The following is an 18,899-nucleotide window of genomic DNA, read 5'->3' on the forward strand; positions in this document are numbered from 1 at the left end:
CAATCTCCTAATAAAGAATACAAAACCAAGGAGGTTTAATAAAACAGTATAAAACCTCACAAGTTGGGCCAGACAGGCTCATGCCATCTTCTGTCATTAAATCTACTTGGTCCAAATCTACTAGACATTTGGGATTAGTGCAGAAGGATTCAAGAAACTGCTTGTTTGCTTAACCAGATTAAAAAAAAAAAAAAGACTGGTTAAAAAGGTAAGAGTAAGGGGATTTGATGTACTGCCTTTCTGTGGTACAATTAAAGTGGTTTTGGTTTACATTTATTATATGTAGGTACTCTCTCTCTGTCCCTTAGTGAGCTCAAAATCAGGTTTGTTTGTTTGTTTTTTGTACCTGGGACAATGAAGGATCAAGTCCCAAGGAGCTAAAGTGGGATTTGAACCCAGTCCCCCAGCCCACTGTACTAACCATTTCCAGTTTAAGACTGGATTATCTAAGTTCAGTCCTCAAGAGCCAAAAATAGGGATTCAGGATATCTCCATAGGATAGATATGCATATTCATTACAGATATCCTGAAAATCTGGTCTGTTTGTGGGGCCCTCAACGGACTGAACTTGAACAAGCCTGGTTTAAGATCTGTAAGTCACCATGCACCAAAAGAACATCTTGAAAGATCTGCAGCTTCTAAATATGAAGTATACACCAGGCCTATGAGCAACTATTCATGATGCTTATCTCCGGTAACAGGTTCATTACAGATGTGAGTATAAAGCAAACCAGTCAACAGAACGCCACATGTAGTTGTAGATTACGTCTTACTTTCTCCCTTTTTAATCCACTGCAGGACATCTTCAGGATGCACAACCACTTCTTCACTGAGGTCAGCAACATATACACTCCTCTAAAAGAGCAAGACAAAAAATATATATATGAGTCCTAACCTCCTAAACCTTTCCTCATATAAGAGTTCCATCCCCTTAATCATTTTGTTCACCCTTTTTTGAACCTTTTCTGCTCTTTTAGATACAGTGATCACAATTGCACACAACAGTCAAGGTGTGGTCACACCATGAAGTGATGAGAGGCATTATTAATGTTCTTTGCCTTATTTTCTATCCCTTTCCTAACAATTCCTAGCATTCTGTTTGCTTTTTTGGCTGCTGCCGCCACACAGTAGGCAGAAGATTTCAGCGCATTGTCTACGACACCTAGATCTTCTTCTTGGGTGCCAATTCCTAAGGTGGATCTTAGCATCATGTTACTATGATTTGGATTATTCTTCCCAATGTACATCACTGCATTTGTCCACATTAAGGGCTCTGTTTACTAAGGTGCACAAGTGCGCACTAAACGCTAGACACACCCATATATTCCTATGGGTGTCTGTAGCATTAGCGTGTGCTAAAGACGCTAGCACACCTATAGCACAGCTTAGTAAAAAGGGCCCAAAATTTCATCTGCCATTTGGATGTCCAGTCTTCCAACTTCCTAAGGACTTGCTGAAATTTTTCACAATTTGCAGCTCTAACAGCTCTGAATATATTTGTGTCATTTGCAAATTTAACCACCTCACTTGTTCAAATTTATGTTAAATAGCACCAATCCCAGTACAGATCCTCGAGGCACTCCACTATTCACCCTCCTCTGAGAGAACTGGCGATTTAACCCTACTCCCCATTTTCTATCATCAACAAGTTCCTAATCTATAACAGAACATTGCCTCCTATCCCATGACTAAATTTTCTCAGGGCTTTGTCAAACACTTTCTGAAAATCTAGGTTGACTATAAATCGACCAGCTCACCTTTATCTACATTTAGTCACACAAAGAAATGAAGCAATTAGGGAAGTAAGACTTCCCTTGGTTGAATTCATGTTGATTCTGTCCCATTAAACTATGATTGGATATGTGTTCAGTGATTTTATAATAGTTTCCACAATATTCCTTCACAATACCTGTTTCAAGGCCCTTTTGTCTAGGATAGAACAGTATTATGTAGTACTGAGCAGAATTTATGCCATTTATCAAACAGTAGGATAGGTTCAACTGATATATCAAGCAGTTTCTAATGATCTCATTGAACACGTTGATGGGCATTTGAGACTACTTTTGAAATGAACCTTTTCCTGATCATGATTTTTATTTAGGATTATTAATGAATAATGTTAACAGGACAGGTTCTCCTGGGTGGCCAGACAGAAAAAGATATGAATAATGGTTTATCCCCCTGGAGACCAAGCTTATCTACTCACGTAAGCACTTGGGACGGCAAGTAGGTAAAGCCACAATCTCCCTGATGTTGGGTTCCCGCATTAAGAGGTCAATACTAAGGCTTTGATATTGACAAAAGCATTTGAACCTGACTCTCGGGGCAAGGTGGTTCTCTGCTTTGATCTGTGCTTAAGGATCACCAGTGGTAATAAGATAGACTCAAAAATTCCACAGCTGATATTATATTGGGCCTCAAAGGATTCAGTTTCTGCTGCCTTTCAATCCTTGCATTGGTTGCCAGTTGCTGTTTGGAGTCAGTTAAAAAAAAAACACCACACACACAATATCATTGCAGGGTGTGTTTATGCCCTTAGCTCTGAATTAAGTGAAACATGTAGAAAAAGCAAACATACTTACCTGTAGCAGGTATTCCTCCGAGGACAGCAGGCTTCATATTCTCACAAGTGGGTGCCACCGATCCACGTCGCCCGGTCCAGAATTTTACCAAAGTAAAAAAATACAGCTTTGTGGAGCATGAGCCGTGCTCCACTGAGCAAGCGCGAGTGCTTTACCATTCAACGCACGAACACTGTATCCTCAGTAAAAATAAAATAAAAAATAACCAAAGAGAAATTCCAAGGGGAGGTGGGGCAGGATTGTGAAAATATGAAGCCTGCTGTACTCGGAGAATACCTACTACAGGTAAGTATCTTCGCTTTCTCCGAGAACAAGCAGGCTCCAATATTCTCACAAGTGGGGAATCTCTAGCATCCAGGCTCACCAAAAACAACAAACAATTGGGCCTCGTAACGGCACTAATGCAGATTAACACGAAACTATAAACAATCTGAATGAGTGCGCAGCCTAAAACAGAATAAAACGGGCCTAGGAGGGTGGAGTTGTATTCTAGACACCAAACAAATTCTGCAACACTGTCTACCCAAACCAACTGTTGAGTCCAGTATCCTGCTCAAGGAAGTAGTGTGATGTGAATGTGTGGACTGATGACCACGCCGCAGCCTTGTAAATTTCTTCAGTGGAGGCTGAACTCAAGTGGGCTACCGACTCAGCCACGGCTCTCACATTGTGAGCTGTGACATGACCCTCCAAGGTTGGCTCAGGCTGGCATAAGTGAAGGAAATGCAATATGCCAGTCAAATTAAACAGTGCGTTCCCTCATCCTGTTGGGATCAAAAGAAACAAAAAGCTGGGTGGAATGTCTGTGGGGCCTTGACCGCTCCATGTAGTAGACCAATGCTCTCTTGCAATCCAAGGTGTGCAAAGTGCTTTCACCAGGATGGGCATGAGGTCGGGGAAAGAATGCTGGCAAGACAATTGACTGCTTCAGATGGAACTCCGACACCACCTTTGGCAGGAACTTACGGTGCATGCGAAGGACTACTCTGTTGTAATTAAACTTAGTATAAGGTGCATCCACTACTAAGGCCTGAAGCTCACTGACCCTACAAGCTGAAGTAACAGCCACCAAGAAAACGACCTTCCAGGTCAAGTACTTCAGTTGGCAGGAATTCAGGCTCAAAAGCTTTCATCAGCTGGGTGAGAATGTCGTTGAGATCCCAAGACACTGGCAAGGTTTGACAGTGGGCTTTGACAAAAGAAAACTTCTCATGAACTGAATAATTAGAGGCTGTCCAGAGATGGGCTTAACTTCTACACATTGATGATAAGCACTAATTTCACTAAGGAGAACCCTTATGGAGTTGTTCTTTAGACCAGACTCTGACAAGTGTAGAATGTAATCAAGCAGGGTCTGAGTAGGGCAAGTAAGGGGATCTAGGACCTTGCTCTCAGAGCAGACAGCAAGCCTCCTCCATTTAAAAGAGCAGCACCTTAGTGGAATCTTTCCTGAAAGCCAGCATGACTGGGGAGACACACTACGAAAGACCCAAGGAAGCAAATTCTAGGCTCTCAACATCCAAGCAGTGAGAGCCAGAACCTGGAAGTTAGGATGTAGAAGTGACCCCTCATACTGTGTGATGAGGGTTGGAAAACACTTCAACCTCCACGGTTCTTCGAAAGATAATTCCAGAAGAAGAGGGAACCATATCTGCCACGGCCAGTATGGGGCGATCAGAATCATGGTTCCGCGGTCTTGCTTGAATTTCAACAGTCTCCCACTAGAGGTATCAGAGGATACGCATACAGACCTGTATTCCAATTGAGGAGGAAGGCATCTGACGCTAGTCTACCGTGGGCCTGAAACTTGGAACAGAACTGAGGAACCCTGTGAATAATCTGAGTGGCAGCAAGATCCACCGAGGGGGTGCCCCATGCTCGGAAGATCTTGCTGGCTACGCCCATATGGAGAGACCACTCATGCGGTTGCATTATCGTGCTCAGCCTGTCGGACAGGGTGTTGTTTGCGCTGCCAGATAGGTGGCTTGAAGGAACATGCCATGTTGGCAAGCCCAATGCCACATTCGGACAGCCTCCTGACAGATGGCGTGATCCGGTGCACCCCTGCTTGTTGGTGTAATACATTGCAACCTGATTATCTGTTTGAATAAGAATAATTTGATGAGACAGCTGATCTCTGAAAGCCTTTAGAGTCTTCCAGATCGCTCGAAGCTCCAGGAATTTGATCTGAAGATTCGTTTCCTGAGAGGACCAGGCACTCAGAGTGTGAAGCTCATCTACATGAGATCCCCAACCCAGGAGAGATGCATCTGTTGTCAGCACTTTCTGTGGCTGAGGATTTGGAATGAAATCCCAGCGTCAAATTGGATAGAATGGTCCACCACTATAGGGAGCGTACAAGCTCTGGGGACACTTGAATGACATCTTGTAGACTCCCCATGGCTTGATACCATTGAGAAGCCAGGGTCCATTGAGCTGATCTCATGTGAAGACGTGTCATAGGCGTAACATACACTGTGGAGGCCATGTGAACCAACAATCTCAATATCTGATGAGCTGTGACCTGCTTAGAGGCTCAAACCCTGAAAGCGAGTGCGACAAGATTGTCTGCTCGCGTCTCCAAGAGGTAGGCTCGAATTGTCTGTGTGTCAACCAGGGCTCCTATGAACTCCAATTGCCGAACAGGGTGGAGATAGGACTTGGGGTAGTTTAAAGCTAATCCTAGTAGTTTTTTTGTTGTTTTCTATTTTTACTTTGGCAAAATGCCGGACTAGGCGACATGGACTGGCATCACCAACTTGTGACAATATTGGAGCCTGCTTGTCCTTGGAGAAAGATTATAGACATTATGTAGCACCAGATATCTGGAATGCTATTTGCAGGGAATTGGTGGGAAGTTTATACAATTTCCTTAACTGCAATAAACATGGAGGTTTACCAAAGTCTTTGGATAAGTATGGGTTGGAATTAATGAATTTTTTTTTTTTTTTAATCAGGATGGGATTTAATGTTCACAGTGAGATGCTAATGGTGAGGAAAAATTTTAATGTGCACCAAGTCAATTTTGTATTGAATAGACAATTCTAGATGGTGACCAGTAGAGAATGACACGTAAGCGAGTACACATAGTAAACTGCTGTAAAACCACGAGAATGCAAAAAATTTGCAGCTTTTTAGCGGTTAGTTAACCCCTGCTCCCGCAGTAAATCAAAATACTACCTTTTTATCGTTGTTTTAAAATCCTTCCTGAACTCTGGCCATAGTCCTCCCTGAGCGTGTTTATCTGACATTGCTGTCTGGATGTCTCAACGCCACCTGAAATTAAACATGACCAAAACCGAGCTTCTCATTTTCCCCCCCAAACCCACCTTCCCGCTCCCCCCATTTTCTATTTCTGTTGATGGCTCTCTCATTCTCCCTGTCTCCTCAGCTCGAAACATTGGGGTCATCTTTGACTCTTCTCTCTCCTTCTCTGCTCATATCCAGCAGACCGCTAAGACCTGTCGTTTCTTTCTTTACAACATCCGTAAAATCCGCCCCTTTCTTTCCGAGCACTCTACCAAAACCCTCATCCACACTCGTTACCTCTCGTTTAGACTACTGCAATCTGCTTCTTGCTGGCCTCCCACTTAGTCACCTCTCCCCTCTCCAATCGGTTCAAAACTCTGCTGCCCGTCTCGTCTTCCGCCAGGGTCGCTTTACTCATACTACCCCTCTCCTCAAGACGCTTCACTGGCTCCCTATCCGTTTTCGCATCCTGTGCAAACTTCTTTTACTAACCTATAAATGTACTCACTCTGCTGCTCCCCAGTATCTCTCCACACTCGTCCTTCCCTACACCCCTTCCCGTGCACTCCGCTCCATGGATAAATCTTTCTTATCTGTTCCCTTCTCCACTACTGCCAACTCCAGACTTCGCGCCTTCTGTCTCGCTGCACCCTACGCCTGGAATAAACTTCCTGAGCCCATACGTCTTGCCCCATCCTTGGCCACCTTTAAATCTAGACTGAAAGCCCACCTCTTTAACATTGCTTTTGACTCGTAACCACTCGCCTCCACCTACCCTCCTCTCCTCCTTCCTGTACACATTAATTGATTTGATCTGCTTATTTTATTTTTTTGTTTATTAGATTGTAAGCTCTTTGAGCAGGGACTGTCTTTCTTCTATGTTTGTGCAGCGCTGCGTATGCCTTGTAGCGCTATAGAAATGCTAAATAGTAGTAGTAGTAGCGTAGTCCCCTCTCCACCCACTTCAAATACCTTCACCATTCCCATTCGCTCAACGTGCAGGAAGAGGAATCGCTCATCAAGGAAGGACTCGACCCCGAGGCAGAGCTAGCGTGCCACCTGCATGAGCCAGTCCAGGAGCCGAAGGAACATTTGTGAAGAAGACCATGGTAAGGTCCCGGTCTTGTAAATCTCTTCTCCCTCCTCCCCATCCGTAGTAGTGTAGGCTGGCGATCAGCACTCGGGCCCGCCTACGGCCACTATTGAACTAGACAGAGAGATGAAAGTAAGCAACCGGGTCGGGGAGCAGACATTATGAGCCCAGGTGGGATGGGGTAGAGCAGCCACTGCAGGTGCCGACAACAGCGGACGAAATCGACCCAGCCTCCCCCTCCCCCACAGCAGACAAAGCTGGAGTGCTCGGAGAGCTGCCGCTGCTTGCCGGCTGAGAGTAGGCACAGAACTACTACTACTACTACTACTTAACATTTCTAGAGCGCTACTAGGGTTACGCAGCGCTGTACAATTTAACAAAGAGAGACAGTCCCTGCTCAAAGAGCTTACAATCTAATAGACAAGTGAACGGTCGGTCCGATAGGGGCAGTCAAATTGGGGCAGTCTGGATTCACTGAACGGTAAGGGTTAGGTGCCGAACGCAGCATTGAAGAGGTGGGCTTTAAGCAAAGACTTGAAGACGGGCAGGGAGGGGGCTTGGCGTAAGGGTTCAGGAAGGTTGTTCCAAGCATAGGGTGAGGCAAGGCAGAATGAGCGGAGCCTGGAGTTGGCGGTGGTGGAGAAGGGTACTGAGAGGAGGGATTTATCCTGTGAACGGAGGTTACGGGCGGGAACGTAAGGGGAGATGAGGGTAGAGAGGTAGTGAGGGGCAGCAGACTGAGTGCATTTGTAGGTAAGAAAAAGAAGCTTGAATTGAATGCGGTATCTGATCGGAAGCCAGTGAAGTGACCTGAGGAGAGGGGTGATATGAGTATATCGGTTCTGGCGGAATATGAGACGTGCAGCAGAGTTCTGAACAGACTGAAGGGGGGATAGATGGCTAAGTGGGAGGCCGGTGAGGAGTAAGTTGCAGTAGTCCAGGCGAGAGGTAATGAGAGCGTGGACGAGAGTTCGGGTGGTGTGTTCAGAGAGGAAAGGGCGAATTTTGCTGATGTTAAAGAGGAAGAAGCGACAGGTCTTGGCTATCTGCTGGATATGCGCGGAGAAGGAGAGAGAGGAGTCAAAGATGACTCCGAGGTTGCGGGCAGATGAGACGGGGAGGATGAGGGTGTTATCAACTGAGATAGAAAGTGGAGGAAGAGGAGAAGTGGGTTTTGGTGGAAAGACGATAAGCTCGGTCTTGGACATGTTCAGTTTCAGGTGGCGGTTGGACATCCAGGCAGCAATGTCGGATAAGCAGGCCGATACCTTTGCCTGGGTCTCCGCGGTGATGTCTGGTGTGGAGAGATACAGTTGGGTGTCATCAGCATAGAGATGATACTGGAAACCATGAGATGAGATCAGGGAGCATCTTCTACATTGATCACAACACCCAGCAGATGTCATGGATTGACCCGCGGAACAGAAGAGACGGAAAGTGGCAAATCGCCAGCCCCCGGGTTTCTTGTTGTAGTTCCAAAGATAGGAAACAGGGATTCTGACCAGCTGAAACTTCAGGTTTTAATGCAGGAGCCACATGTTTCTTAAAATTTAAAGTGTCTGCTATCATTTAGGGGAAATTACTCTATTTCTCGGACCATATTTAGTTAAAAATGCATTTCCTAATGGCTAATTAAGGAGCTGTAGGAACAGAAAGCAAAGATACTTACCTGTAGCAGGAGTGGAGTAGCCTAGTGGTTAGTGCAGCGGACTTTGATCCTGGGGAACTGAGTTCGATTCCCACTGCAGCTCCTTGTGACTCTGGGCAAGTCACTTAACCCTCCATTTGCCCCTGGTACAAAATAAGTACCTGAATATATGTAAACCGCTTTGAATGTAGTTGCAAAAACCACAGAAAGGCGATATATCAAGTCCCATTTCCCTTTCCCTATTCTCTGAGGATAGCAGGTGTGAGAGGGCAGGTGAAAGGGGATCCGGGAAGGCACGTAGAAGGGGGGTGCAGTCAGCCGGGGAACCCCAACGGGGCAGACTTCACGTGCACAACACCCACATTCAGAAAGCTGCGCTACCGGAGGCAGAGAGGTTGGCCGGGTTAAAGAAGAAGAGGAGGAACTACCAGTCCCAGAATCCCTCTCTTCCCCACCCGGCTGTGCAAGAGTTAGGGGAGGAGATAGAAGATTGGGAAATGGTCTCTGAGGAAGGTGATGAGGGACAGCTGGAGAGGTTGGGGGAAGTTGAAGAGGAGGATAAAATGGAGGTTACTGAAGGACTAGAGGAGGAACAGATGGAGATTGGAGATCTGGCCGCACCGACCACACAGTGAATGATACATACCTGTAGCAGGTGTTCTCCGAGGACAGCAGGCTGATTGTTCTCACGACTGGGGTGACGTCCGCGGCAGCCCCCACCAACCGGAAGAAGCTTCGCGGGCGGTCCGCACGCAGGGCACGCCCACCGCGCATGCGCGGCCGTCTTCCCGCCCGTGCGTGACCGTTCCCGCCAGTTGAATGACAAGCAAAACTATGAAATGCAACTCCAAAGGGGAGGAGGGAGGGTAGGTGAGAACCATCAGCCTGCTGTCCTCGGAGAACACCTGCTACAGGTATGTATCATTCACTTTCTCCGAGGACAAGCAGGCTGCTTGTTCTCACGACTGGGGTATCCCTAGCTCTCAGGCTCACTCAAAACAAGAACCCAGGTCAATTGAACCTCGCAACGGCGAGGATACAACAGAAAATTGACCTACGAAGAACAACTAACAGAGTGCAGCCTGACCAGAATAAATGCGGGTCCTGGAGGGTGGAGTTGGATTTACACCCCAAACAGATTCTGCCGCACCGACTGCCCGAACCGACTGTTGCGTCGGGTATCCTGCTGGAGGCAGTAATATGATGTGAATGTGTGGACAGATGACCACGTCGCAGCCTTGCAAATCTCTTCAATAGTGGCTGACTTCAAGTGGGCCACTGACGCTGCCATGGCTCTAACACTATGAGCCGTGACATGACCCACAAGAGCCAGCCCAGCCTGGGCGTAAGTGAAGGAAATGCAATCTGCTAGCCAATTGGAGGTGGTGCGTTTCCCGACAGCGACCCCTAGCCTGTTAGGGTCAAAAGAAACAAACAATTGGGCGGACTGTCTGTGGGGCTGTGTCCGCTCCAAGTAGAAGGCCAATGCTCTCTTGCAGTCCAATGTGTGCAACTGACGTTCAGCAGGGCGGGTATGCGGCCTGGGGAAGAATGTTGGCAAGACAATTGACTGGTTAAGATGGAACTCCGACACCACCTTCGGCAGGAACTTTGGGTGAGTGCGGAGCACTACTCTGTTGTGATGAAATTTGGTATATGGAGCATGAGCTACCAGGGCTTGAAGCTCACTGACCCTACGAGCTGAAGTAACTGCCACCAAGAAAATGATCTTCCAGGTCAAGTACTTCAGATGGCAGGTATTCAGTGGCTCAAAAGGAGGTTTCATCAGCTGGGTGAGGACGACGTTGAGATCCCATGACACTGCAGGAGGCTTGATAGGGGGCTTTGACAAAAGCAAGCCTCTCATGAATCGAACGACTAAAGGCTCTCCAGAGATGGCTTTACCTTCCACACAATAATGGTAAGCACTAATCGCACTAAGGTGATTCCTTACTGAGTTGGTCTTGAGGCCAGACTCTGATAAGTGCAGAAGGTATTCAAGCAGGTTCTGTGCAGGGCAAAAACGAGGTTCTAGGGCCTTGCTCTCACACCAAACGACAAACCACCTCCACTTGAAAAAGTAACTCTTTTTAGTGGAATCCTTCCTAGAGGCAAGCAAGACACGGGAGACACCCTCAGACAGACCCAACGCAGCGAAGTCTACGCCCTCAACATCCAGGCCGTGAGAGCCAGAGACTGAAGGTTGGGGTGCAGCAACGCTCCGTCGTTCTGCGAAATGAGAGTCGGAAAACACTCCAATCTCCACGGTTCTTCTGAGGACAACTCCAGAAGAAGAGGGAACCAGATCTGACGGGGCCAAAAGGGCGCTATCAGAAACATGGTGCCGCGGTCTTGCTTGAGCTTCAGTAAGGTCTTCCCCAACAAAGGTATGGGAGGCTAAGCATACAGGAGGCCGGTCACCCAATGAAGGAGGAAGGCATCCGACGCTAGTCTGCCGTGTGCCTGAAGTCTGGAACAGAACAGAGGCAGCTTGTGGTTGGTCTGAGAGGCGAAAAGGTCCACCGAGGGGGTGCTCCACTCTCGGAAGATCTTGCGTACCACTCTGGAATGAAGCGACCACTCGTGCGGTTGCATGACTCTGCTCAGTCTGTCGTTTACACCTGCCAGGTATGTGGCTTGGAGAAGCATGCCGAACTGGCAAGCCCAACGCCACATCCCGACGGCTTCCTGACACAGGGGGCGAGATCCGGTGCCCCCCTGCTTGTTGGTGTAATACATTGCAACCTGATTGTCTGTCCGAATTTGGATAGTTTGGCAGGACAGCCGATCTCTGAAAGCCTTCAATGCGTTCCGGATCGCTGGGAGCTCCAGGAGGTTGATCTGCAGATCCTTTTCCTGGAGGGACCACAGACCCTGGGTGTGAAGCCAATCGACATGAGCTCCCCACCCCAGGTGAGATGCATCCGTCGTCAGCACTTTCGTGGGCTGTGGAATTTGGAATGGACGTCCCAGGGTCAAATTGGTCCGAATGGTCCACCAGAGCAGTGAAGTGCGGCAACTGGTGGAGAGGCGGATGACATCTTCTAGATTCCCGGTGGCTTGGAACCACTGGGAAGCTAGGGTCCATTGAGCAGATCTCATGTGAAGACGAGCCATGGGAGTCACATGGACTGTGGAGGCCATATGACTCAGAAGTCTCAACATCTGCCGAGCTGTGACCTGCTGAGACGCTCTGGTCTGCGAAGCCAGGGACAGGAGGTTGTTGGCCCTCGCTTCGGGAAGGAAGGCCTGAGCCGTCTGGGTATTCAGCAGAGCTCCTATGAATTCCAGAGACTGGGTTGGCTGGAGATGGGACTTTGGGTAATTTATCACAAACCCCAGCAGCTCCAGGAGTTGAATAGTGCACTGCATGGACCGGAGGGCTCCTGCCTCCGAGGTGTTCTTGACCAGCCAATCGTCGAGATATGGGAACACGTGCACTCCCAGCTTGCGTAGATACGCCGCTACCACAACGAGGCACTTTGTAAACACCCGTGGGGCAGAGGCGAGCCCAAAGGGCAGCACACAATTCTGAAAGTGCCGTGCGCCCAGGCGGAATCTGAGATACTGTCTGTGAGCTGGCAGTATCGGGATGTGAGTATATGCGTCCTTTAAATCCAGTGAACATAGCCAATCGTTTTTCTGAATCATTGGCAGAAGGGTGCCCAAGGAAAGCATCCTGAACTTTTCTTTGACCAGGAATTTGTTCAGGCCTCTCAGGTCTAGGATGGGACGCATCCCCCCTGTTTTCTTTTCCACAAGGAAGTACCTGGAATAGAATCCCTGCCCTTCCTGCCCGGGTGGTACGGGCTCGACCGCATTGGCGCTGAGAAGGGCGGAGAGTTCCTCTGCAAGTACCTGCTTGTGATGGGAGCTGAAGGATTGAGCTCCCGGAGGACAATTTGGTGGCAGGGAGGCCAAATTCAGGGCGTATCCGCACCGCACTATTTGGAGAACCCACTGGTCGGAGGTTATGAGAGGCCACCTTTGGTGAAAAAATTTCAACCTCCCTCCGACCGGCAGATCGTCCGGTACGGACACTTTGAGGGCGGCTATGTTCCCATGGATCCAGTCAAAAGCCCGTCCCCGGCTTTTGCTGTGGAGGCGCAGGGGGCTGCTTAGGCGCACGCTGTTGACGAGAACGAGCGCGCTGGGGCTGTCCCTGTGCCTGATGAGGCCTTCGGGCCGGCTGGGTGTACCTACGCTTGGTAAAAGCATAGGGTGCAGTCTGCCGGGCCCGGGAAAAACGTCCACCTGCTGAGGTAGATGCTGAAGGCGCCCGGTGGGAGAGCTTGTCGAGGGCGGTTTCCCACTGATGCAGTTGGTCCACCAGCTGCTCGACCTTCTCACCAAAAATATTATCCCCCCGGCAAGGGACGTCAGCCAGTCTCTGCTGGGTGCGGTTGTCCAGGTCAGAGGCATGCAGCCATGAGAGCCTGCGCATCACTATACCTTGGGCCGCAGCACGAGATGCTACGTCACAGGTGTCATATATAGCCCTGGACAGGAACTTTCTGCATGCCTTCAGCTGCCTGACCACCTCCTGAAAAGGCCTGGACTGCTCCAGCGGGAGCTTGTCAACCAGGTCCGCCAGTTGCTTCACATTGTCCCGCATGTGGATGCTCGTGTAGAGCTGGTAAGACTGGATGCGGGTCACGAGCATGGAAGATTGGTAGGCCTTCCTCCCAAACGAGTCCAGAGTGCAAGACTCCCGCCCCGGGGGCGCCGAGGCGGTATCCCTCGAACTCCGTGCCCTCTTGAGAGCAGAGTCCACGACCGCAGAGTCATGAGGCAATTGGGGCCGCATTAACTCTGGGTCCGAGTGGATTCTGTATTGGGACTCTGCTTTCTTGGGGATGGTGGGATTAGATAATGGTCTCATCCAGTTCCGAAGCAGTGTCTCTTTGAGGACATTGTGCAACGGCACCGTGGAGGACTCTCTAGGTGATGATGGATAATCGAGGACCTCGAGCATCTCAGCCCTCGGCTCATCCACAGAGACCACGGGGAAGGGAATGCATATAGACATATCCCTGGCAAAGGAGAGGCTCTCAGGAGGCGAGAGCTTCCTCTCTGGTGAAGGCGTGGGGTCGGAGGGAAGGCCCACAGACTCCTCTGAGGAGAAATATCTGGGGTCCTCCTCCTCCCCCCACGAGGCCTCTTCCTCGGTGTCGGACATAAGCTCATGCAGCTGAGTCCTCAACCGGGCCCGGCTCGACGTCGAGGCACCGAGGCCTCGGTGTCGTTGAGCGGTGGACTCCCGCGCCGGCGGGGACGAAGCTCCCTCCATCGACGTCGACTCCACCTGCGTGGCGGTCGAGACCGGCGCCGCAAGCGGCGTCGGTGTCGAAGGCCTCGGCACCGGGCTAGAGCTCGCCGGCGCCACAGTCAACGGCGACGAGGGCGCAAGCACCCCCGGCGCATCAGCCCTTCCAGGATCCCCGGAAGGATGGCTCGGAGGCACTCGTCCAGGCCCGCTGCCGGGAAAGACGAGGGGGGGGGGGGGGGGGGCCGGTAGAGGCGTCGGTGCCGGAAGCTGCTCGGGTCCAGGAGACTGCACCGAAGTGCTGGGACCCTGACGCGTCGGTACCTCCACTACCGAGGGGGACCTTTCCTCTCGACGCTGACGCTTATTCGGCGTCGACTCCTCTCCAGCGCCAGGTGCATCAATGGCGACCGATGACGGTGCTTCTTTGGTTTCTTGCGGTGCCCGTCATCCGCGCTAGGTGGAATGGAGGAGGAGGAGGTCGATCCCCCTCAGTCTCGAGGGAACGGGTCAGACAGGGTTCGGTCCCGAGGGCCATGAGCAGAGGGAGTGACCGGGGCCGATTGCCCACGCGGCCTCTCACCCCTACCGTCACCGGAGGACCGGCAGGCCGACGGGACCTGTGCTCCTGGGGTCGATGCCATCGGTGCCGATTTCGCGGACATCGATACCGGTACCGAAGAACCGGCCGTCGATACCGATGCCGTCGAGGTCGACGTCGAGGGGCCGGCGCAAGTTCCAAAAAGACGGTCCCGAAGAACTTGCCTCGCAACTTGAGTCCGTTTCCGGAGACCAAGACACAAAGTACACGACTTGGTATCGTGCTCCGGCCCGAGGCACTGGAGGCACCAAGCGTGAGTGTCGGTCTGCGAGATAGGCCGGCCGCACTGACCACACTTCTTAAATCCACTCGGGACCTTCGAGGACATCGACGGAAAAATCGCGTCGGCGAAATCAAAGTCGTCGATGGTGGCGGTAAAATCACACCTCGAAAAACAACTCGACCGCGCGGCCACAAGGCCGCAACGCGACGCCCCCGCTAGAAAACGAGGGAAAATACAGCGCTTTCTTTCTTTTTTTTTTTTTTAAACAGAAGAAAAAAACTTTTGGGAACACGCAACGAATAACAACGAAAGTAACGAAGGTTCGCGAACAACGCGACGGTTTTCCGGGGCTGAGGAAGAGAGAGAGGTGAACACGTCTCTCTCCAGGCACGGAAAAGAAAAGACTGGCGGGAACGGTCACGCACGGGCGGGAAGACGGCCGCGCATGCGCAGTGGGCGTGCCCTGCGTGCGGACCGCCCGCGAAGCTTCTTCCGGTTGGTGGGGGCTGCCGCGGACGTCACCCCAGTCGTGAGAACAAGCAGCCTGCTTGTCCTCGGAGAATTCTTAAATCCACTGAGGACCTTCGAGGACATCGACAGAAAAATCGTGTCGGCGAAGTCAAAGTCGTTGATGGTGGCGGTAAAAATCACACCTCGAAAAATAAATCGACCGCGCGACCACAAGGCCGCAACGAGGCGCCCCCGCTAAAAGTACAAGGGGAAAAACAAAGTTCTTTTTCTTTTTTTTAACAGAATAAAAGAAAAACAATCAAAGAAAGCAAACGAAGAAAAAACTCGTGTCTAAGGCGCGGTCCGGTTTCCGGGGCTAACAGAGAGAGAGACGAACATGGCTCTCTCCAGCGCGGAAAAGAAAAGACTAAGCGGGAACGGTCGCGCACGGGCGGGAAAACGGCCGTGCATGCGCGGTGGGCGTGCCCTGCGTGCGGGACCGCCCGCAAAGTTTTTGTTCCGGTTGGTGGGGGCTGCCGTGGACGTCAACCCAGTCGTGAGAACAAGCAGCCTGCTTGTTCTCGGAGAATGTTATCTATGGTAAAACTTTATGCTCTCTACTAACTTCATTCCATTTCCTTCCCAATTCCTTCGGAGTTCCAGATCAATTCTAACAGACCTGTTAGCCATTAGATATTATATTTTATATATATATATATATATATATATAGTTAGTTAGTTTTTGGTTTTTTTTACACAAAGGTGCACTAACTGTGTAGACACTCATAATATTCCGATGGGCTTGTACAGTTAGCGCGTGCTAAAAATGCTAGTGCACCTTTGTAAAAAAAAAAAAAAAAAAAAAAAAAATTTTTTTAATTGGACCTTCCTCCATCCCTAGGTGCTATGAAGGCTGTCTGTGCAGCAAAAAAAATGGTTGGAAATTCCTCCATCCCCAGGTGCTATGAAGGCCATCTGTGTAATGTAGCAACCCAGGAGCACAAGAACCAATTAAGGAACTGAAACCAGATCCTCTACAGAGCACAATATAGTATTGCCACTAAAAATCACCCAGCCAGTCCAACATATCATATCTCTTAACACATTCAAAGAGAGCACGATACATGGTGAACTCTACCAAAATGGTGTACCCTTCATTTTTGATGGCACAAAAAAAAAAAAAGTTTAGTTCAAAAGTCTAAAATTTAATGCATCATTTTAAAATTTACTTACATTCATGTCTTCTCGAATTTCTAACGGTTTCTTTTTCCTACCATCACAAAGCAGATCTGTTACAGTTTCATTGTAGATTTCCATATAGGAAATGCGTAGCAGAAACTCTCGATTCATATTCTGAAACCAAACAGATTCCAGTTATAAGGTCTAAGGCAAAATAGAGTATATCCTGGTATTTATAAAACACCCTTCCCTGCTCTACCCAATCCAGAACATTCAATTCAAAATATTTCAGATGATATACCCCCCCAAAAAATGCAGTCTCAAATATTTTGAATTTTAATTCTCAGCCCTATGTAAAACCATAAGAAAAATCTTAGCCTGTAATTCAGGATAACAGCTACTATCTTGTGCTGTTACACTTACTTCATTAATAATTTTGAAGACGTCACCAATTGCATGAGGTATGATGCCACAAGACGTATTTGTACCCATCATTGTATAGGTTTTTCCTGACGCTGTCTGTCCATAAGCAAAAATTGTGCCTGCAACAAGGAAGACATTAAATTAGTGGGCTTATTTATATAAAATTAGAATTGACTGTACAATCAGTAACCTTACCATTGTAACCCTGTACAATAGAATGGATAATTGGAACTGCTATTTCCTGATAGACTGTTTCAGTAGCTTCACCTGAATGGAACACACGATCTAAGGAAAAGATATGCAGCAGTTAGTTAATTTTCTAGTACAAATGTGCAATGTTTCCTAAATTTGAACCTAGAGCATTAATTAAAAAGGTAAATTCAGCAATTTTATACATATATTCATCGTTTACACCTTAGGTAAACTAGAAATTATTGGTCATGCAACAGCAGGAATTATGCTAATTTAGATACTACTGTGGCAAAACTAGAGGAAACTATAGGACTACAACCTGACCAACCTTTTTTTATTTTATTGATTTTCATAAAGAGTAGATTATCAACATCATCTCAACATCCAAAGGCTCGTGATACAAAACTTTTTACCATATCATTACAGTCTTATCTCTACCCCCCCCCCCATCCCTCACCCTCCCTCCCAAACCACCGCTATCTCTCCATCCCCCTCCCCACCAACCTTTTGTTAAATAAAAACAGCATCACATAGGTTATGTATTTTTTTTTAAATAACAATATTTAATTGAAAACTGTCCCCCCCCTCCAAGATATACAAAGTCACAACTATAACAGAAAGAGAAGCAACAGTGTATACAAAATTATAAAACCCCTCTGTAACCAGCTCTTCCCCAATTGTCCTTAACTAATCCCGCAACCACATCTGAGCACCCTAAACAAGAAGCCACACCTCCCCCTATTTTATATATTCTGGCTGCAGTCACAAAAGCATTCCAAGTGGTGTACATTCAAAGCAAAGCACTCTAGCAATTCTGTAGTCACAAATCCAATCTGCCTGTGTGAAAAATGAAATACATTTTTGTTTTCCTATGGAATGGTGGTAAGCCAGGTTACAGGACTTTGGTCAGCAGAGGAGCCTTGACTAGGCCTGATAACCCACTAATGGCATAACAGTTGAGAACCTGCAAGCGCAGGACCATATGATGCAGTCTTAATAAAACCTGAAACAAATTACAAATTGGATATAGCATATATGATGATAGAATAATAGATAAAAATGGTTTGTAAAATCTAGCTTCTCTCTCTATAACATGGCACGCAGGTCATAAGATTATATAAAAATAGATTGTGAAACTGGATGTTTCTATATAAGATAAAGACAAGATGTTCAGGGTGAAGGAAATGATGCGAGGTTTTGAAATAGCAAAAGAAAGAGATGTTTACCGGAAAAGACAGTTGGGTAGAGATGGACACCTGGCCGGAAAGGAAAAAAAAGAAATGTTTCAAAATAACTAGAACAGGAAAGAAGTTGGTACAAGATGTTACAAAAAGTACAAATGACCATCTGCCGGAAAAGGGAAAAAAATTGGTACAGAGATATTGGCCAATAAGATGAAAAAAAATAGGTACTGCCATTGAGATCTGTGCCTATAAAAGAGTTAACATTCAGACAGAAAAGTTAGAAGCTTCTTCAGCACTTGACCGACGGCAGAGCTCTGTGCATTTGAACCCAGATGTATGTATTAAACTGAAGACTTTATCTTGGTAAGAATAAATAAGATCTTATTCCTGAAAACTATCCTTGTCTTTATTCCTACATATTGTATTATATGTACTCTTTCCTTATTATCTGCTATACACAAATAAACTACACAGACTGAACCAGAAAGAGTAGATTAGGGCAAACTCCAAGCTTTGGTCTGCTACAATGAGTCCCACAAAACAGAGAAATCTAGGGATAAACATTTAGCTGCCATTAATAAATTCATACTTATTGCACAAAACCAGCATGATAGAGCTCTAGGTAAGTCCGATTGCGACCAAGCCCCCTACCAAGATCCAGTAACACCTACCGCCCCACCACCTTACGACGCAGCTGCCGCCGCAAGCTCTACTAAGCTGCTACCATGTGCAGTGGGATATACTCCAATACCCCCAGGATATTGTGATAAACCTGTCACAAATCCTCAGCGACAGAATTCTCAGGGATC

General features: G+C 48.0%; 1 protein-coding gene across 1 annotated transcript in view; it reads right to left on the bottom strand.

The window, feature by feature from the left end:
• Positions 1 to 18,899, bottom strand: part of CENPE (centromere protein E) — a 466,760-nt gene that overhangs the window by 422,377 nt on the left and 25,484 nt on the right. Inside the window, 4 exon segments of the mRNA XM_030192156.1 lie at positions 774 to 855; positions 16,346 to 16,465; positions 16,715 to 16,833; positions 16,910 to 16,999. Of these exon segments, the coding sequence (XP_030048016.1) occupies positions 774 to 855; positions 16,346 to 16,465; positions 16,715 to 16,833; positions 16,910 to 16,999 (411 nt within the window).

The sequence above is a fragment of the Microcaecilia unicolor genome, chromosome 2 (assembly GCF_901765095.1).
Source record: "Microcaecilia unicolor chromosome 2, aMicUni1.1, whole genome shotgun sequence".
Taxonomy (NCBI): domain Eukaryota; kingdom Metazoa; phylum Chordata; class Amphibia; order Gymnophiona; family Siphonopidae; genus Microcaecilia; species Microcaecilia unicolor.